At 48.7% G+C, this 8502-nt stretch overlaps 1 protein-coding gene across 2 annotated transcripts; it reads left to right on the plus strand.

Moving 5' to 3' along the window:
- Nucleotides 1-4333: 4333 nt before the first annotated feature.
- Nucleotides 4334-8443, plus strand: Smpd1 (sphingomyelin phosphodiesterase 1). Of its 2 annotated transcripts, none has more exons than XM_074084749.1 (6): nucleotides 4334-4830; nucleotides 5398-6170; nucleotides 6705-6876; nucleotides 7106-7182; nucleotides 7365-7510; nucleotides 7641-7819. In XM_074084749.1, the coding sequence occupies exons 1-6, from the start codon at nucleotides 4540-4542 to the stop codon at nucleotides 7676-7678; spliced, it is 1497 nt and encodes a 498-aa protein (XP_073940850.1). In that variant the 5' UTR covers nucleotides 4334-4539; the 3' UTR covers nucleotides 7679-7819. The 2 variants fall into 2 exon arrangements, with proteins under 2 accessions (XP_073940850.1, XP_020033755.1); XM_020178166.2 differs by having other exon boundaries at nucleotides 4342-4830; nucleotides 7661-8443.
- The last annotated feature ends 59 nt before the right edge of the window (nucleotides 8444-8502 follow it).

Here is an 8502-nt window from a genome sequence, read left to right on the forward strand (position 1 = left end):
CACCATTAGATAAATCACTGAGAACAGCAAAGATGCTACCTAAGGATGAAGGAAATCTAGAATAGACAGAAGAAGGAAATGAGTATCGGTTGCTGTCCTGAGAACAACTACAGTGAACTGCAATTCTTCCCACTATCTTTCCTCTATGTTTCTACCATGAAGTTTGCTAGAGAAACTGCTTCTGGAGCTTACCTTGCCAGGCTTGGTGATTGTTGAGGCCCAGAAGCAGAAAACACAGACCAATTTCTCAAATATGTATCTATTCCTGTCAGTCAATCTACAGTCTTAAACTACAAACTAAAAAGGACATTATCTGGGGTTGAAGATAGCTCTGAATCAGTGTTCAGGAGGCAGGAAAAGGGGGAGATAATACCAGCGATTCTAGTTTGACAAAAAACAGGGATTGTGTGACTGATAGAAGACAAAGGAAAGAATGTACTAATAGAATAGCTATGTCCATAAAACAAGTCAAATGACCTTCTTGATATGCATATTGAGGCTCTGGATACAACGTAATTTTCTAGTTGTTCTGGTCTTCCAGACTGCAATTAAAGCCAGAGATGATGAAAGTTCACAGCTCTGGGCAGCAACTAGATTTACCCATAAATCCTGCTCTTGCCCTTGCTAGGCAAGCACTCTTCTACCAAACTACATCTTTTTGTTTGTTTGTTTTGGCAGTAGTGGGGTTTGAATTGAGGCCTCACATTTAGTAGGCAGGTGCTCTACCACCCTTTTTTGTGTTAAGTATTTTCAAGATAAGTTCTCTAGAACTATTTGCCCCGGGGCTGCTTTAAAAGGCAATCCATCTGAACACTGCCTCCAAAATCACTAGGATTACAGACGTGAAGCACTGAGCATGTGAATAGCCATCAGACTATTTTGAAAAGCTCTTCCAATTTTGCTTTTTTATCATAATTTCCTTTGTATTTTCACGTTCCCTTTTTGGTGGGATGGAGTTTGAACTCTGGGCTTGGCACTGGCTAGGCAGGTGCTCTATTTCTTGGGCAAAAGAACCAGTCCTTTTTGCTATTTCAAATAGGGTCTCACTTTTTTCTTTCCCCTCCCTCTTAACTGGGATGACTTAGTACTTTTCTTTTTAAGACAAGGTCTCACCAGGTGCCAGTGGCTCACACCTGTAGTTCTATCTACTTGGGAGTCGAGATCAAGAGGATCGAGGTTCGAGGCCTGCTAGGGCAAATAGTTCATTAGCCCCCATCTCCAAAATAACCACCAAAATGGACTGGACTGGAGTGTGGTAGAGCAGCTGCTTTGCAATCACAAAGCCCTGAGTTCAAACCCCAGTGCCACCAAAACAATAAAAATTTGAAAAGACCAGATCTCACTATATAGCCCAGGCTGCCCCCAGCTGGAAATCCTTCTGCCTCAGCCTCCCAAATAATAAAATTACAAGCTTGCACCATCATGCCTGGCTTTCCAAAGGCATGTCTAATACATTTCTCATAGTAATCTGTGTTTCAGACCCTGATTCCTAGAGAATAACATCATCCAGGGGAAGAGGGGCTTTTGATCACCAATTGAGAAGAAATTTAGAAGGAAAAGGGTATGTGATATGCAGCAAATGATGGTTCTATTAAAGCAACAACATATATGTATAGGTATGAATATACATGTGCATATGTATGAATAAATAATATATATGTGTATGTATGGGTGGAAACACTGTAAAAGAGGACTAGGAAAACAAGAAAGGTAAGTGTGATTGAGAAAGATGCTATTAAAGAGATGGAATATGGGCTTGGGGCATGGCTCAAGTGGTAAAGCCCCTGCCTGGTAAGAGCAAGGTCCTGAGTTCAAACCTCTGTATGGCAAAGAAGGAAGGAAGGAAGATAGAATATGAGCTAAGGTTTGGAAACAGTAGAAGAGGATAGGGCAGAGGGAGGCTGTCACCAATTTCCTCCTACATAAGAAATGACAGAGATTCAGAGCAGTAACAGTTAAGAAGAAAGGAGGCTACTTGAAATTCCTGGCAGGAATATAGGAAAATAGAAATTACATGTCATCACAAATATGCCAGGCTCTGTCACGCCTCCTGTTTTGTGCACAACATCCTCTCCTCCTCTCCTTTTTCCTTCAGCCAAAATTCTTTTTTTTTTTTTTTTTTGGTGTGGTACCAAACTGAACTCAGGGTCTCAGTGTGTTAAACAGGCACTCTACCACTTGAGCCGCTCCACCCAAAATCCTAATCCTTGAAGATTTAGATCCAGGCATAGATTTTATTCTTTCATAAAGAGGCTTTCAGGGAGGAAAACTTTTTCCTCCATTCAGTGCCCAAGGCTTGTGAATTTGATTGACAAAAGACAGATTAAGAAGAGAAAAAGGGTTATTCATATGCTCAGGAAAGCCATCGAAAGAAGTAGCTGATTAGTTAAATGGTTAAAGTTAAAGGTTTCTACAACTAATTTAGTGGAGGAAAGAAAGGGGAAGAAAAGCTTCTGGGGAAGAACAAATAACGTTTCTTTAGGAAACATGAACAGGTCTTTAAGAGAAGGAAGGTAAAATTTTGAAGTTCATGATAGTGACTGCCTGCATGAATGACTAATGCTGCGTCTTCTTTAAGGCCATAAAACTCCCCTGGGGCAGGAAGTTATCACTACGTTTACTTTTGATTTCCCCCTGGGGGTAGAAGCCTTGAAGAGGAAATTTATGGCAGTCCTCTTTTCTCAGAAGATTATTTATTTGGAGAAGGGAAGCTCCGAGGTTTCTTTCAGCATTTGTTGAATCTGAAGTGTCTTAAAATAATCTTTATACCAACTCTAGAGTTCTAAGTGTGTTTGTAGCATAGGTTCCAAATATGAGGATTCAACCAACTATGGATCAGAAATATTCCAAGGGGGGAGTTTGTGTCTATACTGAACATACACACTTTTCCTTTGCTATTCCGTAAACACAGTATAACAACTACTTACATAACATTTGTGTTGTAATAGAGATTATAAGTGATCTAGAGACAGTTTAAAGTATATGAGGATGGATGTAGGTTATATGCAAATGCAATACTATGGAGACCATTTTATTTATGTATTGTATGGTATTAGGATTTGAATTTAGGGCCTCACACCTGCTAGGCACATGTTCTACTGCTTCACCAGTCCAAAACTCCACCAGCCCTATCTAAGCCATTTTATATAAGGGATTTAAGCATCCACAGATTTTGGTATCTGAGGGAGGTCCTGGAACCAGTCACCTGCAGACACCAAGGGAAAACTGTACCTATCTCCTGCATTTGTGTGAGAATTGAGTTGATGCAGAGCTCTCAGGGACCAAAAAAAGAAAAAAAAAGGAGGGAAGGAAAACACCTAGTACCTAATCTCAAAAAGTGCATATCTGCAACTGGGAAAAAAGAGTCTCTTGGAAGAAATTCTCAAAGGAAAGCATTCATGAACTCCATAGCTCTGTGGATCTTGCAGAAGTGCTCTAGAAATCAAGCAGATTAGGGTTTTGCTTGTTTTGTTTTGTTGGGGGTACTGGGGTTTGAACTCAGGGTCTCACGCTTATCACTTGAGCTAAGCCACCAGCCTGGATTAGGATTTGAATTGCTGTTCTGCTACTTACATTCTCTGTGTCTCAGTTTTCCCATCTGTAGAATGAGCGCAACCATAGAATAGGGTTGTTGTGAAATTTGAAGAGTAGCAATCATAAAGTGTGTGGGTTAGTGCTTGGTCCCTCAATAAAGAACTCAATAAACGTTAGCTTTTATCATTGTGGATACATGGAGGTGAGAGACCCAGCGTCTAGTCTAAGTTCCTGGCCCTCGCGGCTACACGATACGGTTTCCACTGTTACAGTCACTTTTTCCTCATCTGTAAAAAGCAGAAAAGGGTGTCCCCACGTGAGCCCAGGATCCTTCAATCAGAATTCTGAATCAAAGGTGACACAGACATTCTGTTAAAGTGATGCACCCGGGCATGCCTGTAATGCCAGCAACTCGGGAGGCTGAGGCAAAATAAAAATAAAATGACTCTCCAGAGGGAGGCAGCGAGGGAGGCGATCGCCGCGGCCCTGCCTCCCCCCTGCCTCCCTCTGGAGTTAAATGCTGGGGTGAGCCTGGCAGCTACTCCAGCCTTGATGAGAGCTGCTGAGAACCTCCCGGGGCTTCTCCGGGACACGCCACATCCGGCCCGAAGGTTCTAGAGTGGCTGTGGCAGCCAGGCAGCATCACCAGGTCACCGCAAAGAGCGTCTGCCATCCTCTCCCTGCGCGCCCCGGGACCCGCAAGGTCTCTGGCACGGCAGGGGCGGGGACCGAGGAACGGGTCTGGGGCGGGATCTAGGGCGGGACCTGGCGCGCCCCGCCCCACAACGTTGACAGAACTCCCCGCCACCGCCAGGATCAGCTGCTGGGGACCAGAGGAACAGGAAGGGGAGGAGCTGTTTTGTAGCTGGCTGCTGAGCAATCAGCCGACCACAGCGAAGGGTAATTCAGTGTCCCCAGCGCCATCCGGGGGCCCTGAGGGCCTGCCAGGGCTTCCGCCGCTAGGGGCTTGGAGAGGCGAACAGGCCCTGCTTAGGAAGCCTGGCAATGCCCCGTCACGGGGGCCACCCCAGGTTCTGCTGGGTCCAGGACCCGGAGAGGTCTGCAGGGGCCCCCAGTCTGGGACTGCTTTGGCTGAGCCTAGGTCTGGCGCTGGTGCTGGTTCCGCTTGACTCTGTGGTCCTCTGGGCCCCTGCCAGAGCTCACCCCCTTCCCCCTCAGGGCCCTCCTGCCAGGTTCAGCGGCACAGTGCCCCATCTCCAGGATGTCTTTGGGTGGTGGAACATCTCCTGCCCAGTCTGTAAAGCCCTATTCACTGCCATCAACTTCGGACTGAAGGTGAGCACTAAAGGGGGCTGTGGCGGAGGCCAGCAGAGAGGTCTGAAGGCAGAGGCTGGGGTTGAGGTGCTGTGGGATCCGAATACATTCCTGATGAAGAGGATGGCATCTCCACGTCTTTACTGAATTTGCTTCCCTTGGGGACACCCATTCCTACATGTCATCACAAACCCCATCCTCTGATCTTTGAGAAGTAAGGAAAGAAGGAGTGGGGGTGTAGTTCATTGTCAAAGTACTTGCCTAGCATGTGCAAGACCCTGAGTTCGATTCCCAGCAACACACACACACACACACACACACACAAGTAAGAGGAGAGTGCATTCAGCACCTGAGAAAACAGTCAGTCAAGCATAGGCCTGAAGAGCTGCTGACCACTGACCAGGAAGTAATGACCTGAAGCTGCTTGAGTCACAGGGCAATATGTAGGAGGCACTGAGGTCTCTTCATCATGGTGTCATTAATCCAGTCTGGGCTAGTTTGGATATGGAGGCCTATGGGGTGGTGACCAGGGTTGGCTTGGTTTCACTGGTCTGCCTCTAAACTTCTCACTAAGTCCTTCCACCACAGAAGGAATCCAATGTGGCACGAGTGGGCTCTGTGGCCATCAAGCTATGCAAGATGCTGAACATAGCACCACCCACTGTGTGCCAGTCCGCTGTCCAGCTCTTTGAGGACGACATGGTGGAGGTGTGGAGACGATCAGTGCTGAGCCCATCTGAGGCCTGTGGCTTACTCCTAGGATCCACCTGTGGGCACTGGGACATCTTCTCATCTTGGAACATCTCCTTGCCAGCTGTACCAAAGCCACCCCCCAAGCCACCCAGCCCACCAGCCCCAGGTGCCCCTGTCAGCCGTGTACTCTTCCTTACTGACCTGCACTGGGATCATGACTACCTGGAGGGCACAGACCCTAACTGCGCAGATCCACTGTGCTGCCGCCGAGGTTCTGGCCTGCCACCCACCTCTCAGCCAGGTGCTGGGTACTGGGGCGAGTACAGCAAGTGTGACCTGCCCCTGAGGACCCTGGACAGCCTGTTGAGCGGGCTGGGCCCAGCCGGCCCTTTTGACATGGTATACTGGACAGGAGACATCCCTGCCCATGATGTCTGGCAACAGTCCCGTCAGGACCAACTTCGAGCCCTGACCACCATCACAGACCTCGTGAGGAAGTTCTTGGGGCCGGTGCCAGTATACCCTGCTGTAGGCAACCATGAGAGCACACCCGTCAATGGCTTCCCTCCCCCCTTCATAAAGGGTAACCGCTCTTCAAGCTGGCTCTATGAGGCTATGGCCAAGGCATGGGAACCCTGGCTGCCTGCTGAAGCACTTCAGACCCTCAGGTACTTAAGGTCCATGGAAATCCAGTAAAGGAGAAAGATGGAGAGTGAGCGAAGGGAAATTGGGTCCTTATCTCCAACTCTGCTAGCATGCACCTTTAGCACTCTCCACTGCCCTCCCTGACCCCACCTTCTCTTAATTGCTTATCTCCAGCTACCCACCCTCTTTCAGAGAGCTAGCAGCATAAACCTCTCCATGCCCCAGGCTGTGTCTTTGCTCACATAGATCTTCTCTAAAATGATTTCCCCACCTCTTTAACATTCCCAACTTTTTGTGATTTGCCCAGGTCATCTTCTCTCAGAATGGCCTTAGCTTCCCACTAGCTGTCTTTTATCTCTTTTCTGAACTCCTGAAGCCCTCAGCCTTCTGAGCTACCCTTCTGTCATACTGGCCCTATAATTAGTACTGTTCGGTCTTCAACTAGAATGTGGGCTCCAGGAGGGTGGAGATGATGTCACAGAGGCCACTGCTTAGCACAGGACTAGGCACACAGGATTATGAACAAGTGTTGACCCCTCTTGTTTACTTTGTTTCAGAATTGGGGGGTTCTATGCCCTTTCCCCACGCCCCGGCCTCCGCCTCATCTCTCTCAACATGAATTTTTGTTCCCGTGAGAATTTCTGGCTCTTGATCAACTCCACAGATCCTGCTGGACAGCTCCAGTGGCTGGTCGGGGAGCTTCAGGCTGCTGAAGATCGAGGAGACAAAGTGAGGGACAGTGCTGGGATCCTGGCAGAGTAGGTGCTGTGGGGGAGGGGAGAGAGGAGCAGGCTCTGTCAGCTGGAGCACTGGTGAGCAGGAAGCTTGATTTCCTTGTACCTCTAAGTAGTGTTTCCTAGGGGTGTATCCTCAGAAGCTCTTCATCTACTCCCCCTTTTTCTGGGTAGGGCTACCTGGATCCTTTGATGCCTGGTAACCAACCTTAACTCTTCCCCAGGTGCATATAATTGGGCACATTCCCCCAGGGCACTGCCTAAAGAGCTGGAGCTGGAATTATTACCGGATTGTAGCCAGGTAGGAGGGAGAAGGGGAATATGGGATCAGGAGGAGGTGAAGTCTTAAGGGTTGAAATTTCCTTGAGCACCTCATCCCACAGCTCCATGGGATGGGGAGGCTACTTACATGAAGAAGTAGGAGAAAGAGCAGATCTTCCCCTACCATCAATCTTCTGAATGTAATTCCTGTCTTCCCATCAGGTATGAGAACACTCTGGCTGGTCAGTTCTTTGGCCACACTCATGTGGATGAGTTTGAGATTTTCTATGATGAGGAGACTTTGAGCCGGCCACTGGCTGTAGCTTTCCTGGCACCCAGTGCCACCACCTACATCAGCCTTAATCCTGGTGAGTGAGGTGCAAGGGAACCTCTCTTATCCTGGTGTTGGCGAGACAGAAGGGGTGAGAGTTCAAGCCTGCAAGAGGCAGGCTGGATGTTGGCCCTCACTGGTGTTGCCTTTGTTCCCTTCCCCTCCAGTCAGCCCTCCTTCCTTTCAGGTTACCGTGTCTACCTAATAGATGGAAACTACCCTGGGAGCTCTCACGTAGTCCTGGACCATGAGACCTACATCCTGAACCTAACCCAGGCAAATGCACCAGGAGCCACACCACACTGGCAGCACCTCTACAGGGCTCGAGACACCTACGGGCTACCCAATGCACTGCCTGCTGCCTGGCACAATTTGGTGTACCGCATGCGGGATGACGAACAACTATTCCAGACCTTCTGGTTTCTTTATCACAAGGGCCACCCACCTTCAGAGCACTGTGGTACACCCTGTCGCCTGGCTACTCTGTGTGCCCAGCTTTCTGCCCGAGCTGACAGTCCTGCTCTGTGCCGCCACCTGATGAATGAGAACCGCCCAGATGTGCAGAGCTCGTGGCGACGGCCCCTTTTCTGCTAGGGCCTCAGCACCCAGAGTCAGGAAAGTTCTTGTCTTAGGAAAAGAACAAAAGCCTGAGTGCTGCTATGAGTCAACCTGGCAAAAAGACCTGTGGGACAGTCATCCTCAGGCCCCAAATATGCCGGGAAACAGGACCTTCCTCCCTGGAGCCAGTTTGGCAGGATTTGGGAGAGGGTTTGGCTGTTCTCCCTGTGGCCAGCTTCTAGATTCTCCTGGGAGTGCTGTTGTCTCACAGTCATGGAGTTGAAGCTGAAGTGCCCTGGGCAAACAGATAGAAATTGTTGCCCTGGGCTGGTGCTGCCCAGAGGGGAAACTGCACTGCTGTGCGACCTGACCCCGCCAGACTGATAAAATAAATGTAAGGACTTGAACTCCAGACTTTCCTGTGATTGTCCCAATTTCTTTCCAAACAGGTGGGCAAGGGGACCTTGAGAG

This window comes from Castor canadensis, chromosome 1 (assembly GCF_047511655.1).
Source record: "Castor canadensis chromosome 1, mCasCan1.hap1v2, whole genome shotgun sequence".
NCBI lineage: Eukaryota > Metazoa > Chordata > Mammalia > Rodentia > Castoridae > Castor > Castor canadensis.

Excerpts from the sequence above, each read along its gene's own strand:
- Smpd1 (XM_020178166.2), top strand. The coding sequence starts at position 4,540 with ATGCCCCGTCACGGGGGCCACCCCAGGTTCTGCTGGGTCCAGGACCCG. Across the intron at positions 7,183-7,364 it reads TATTACCGGATTGTAGCCAG|GTATGAGAACACTCTGGCTG; the intron begins GTAGGAGGGAGA and ends TCTTCCCATCAG. Across the intron at positions 7,511-7,660 it reads CTACATCAGCCTTAATCCTG|GTTACCGTGTCTACCTAATA; the intron begins GTGAGTGAGGTG and ends CCTTCCTTTCAG.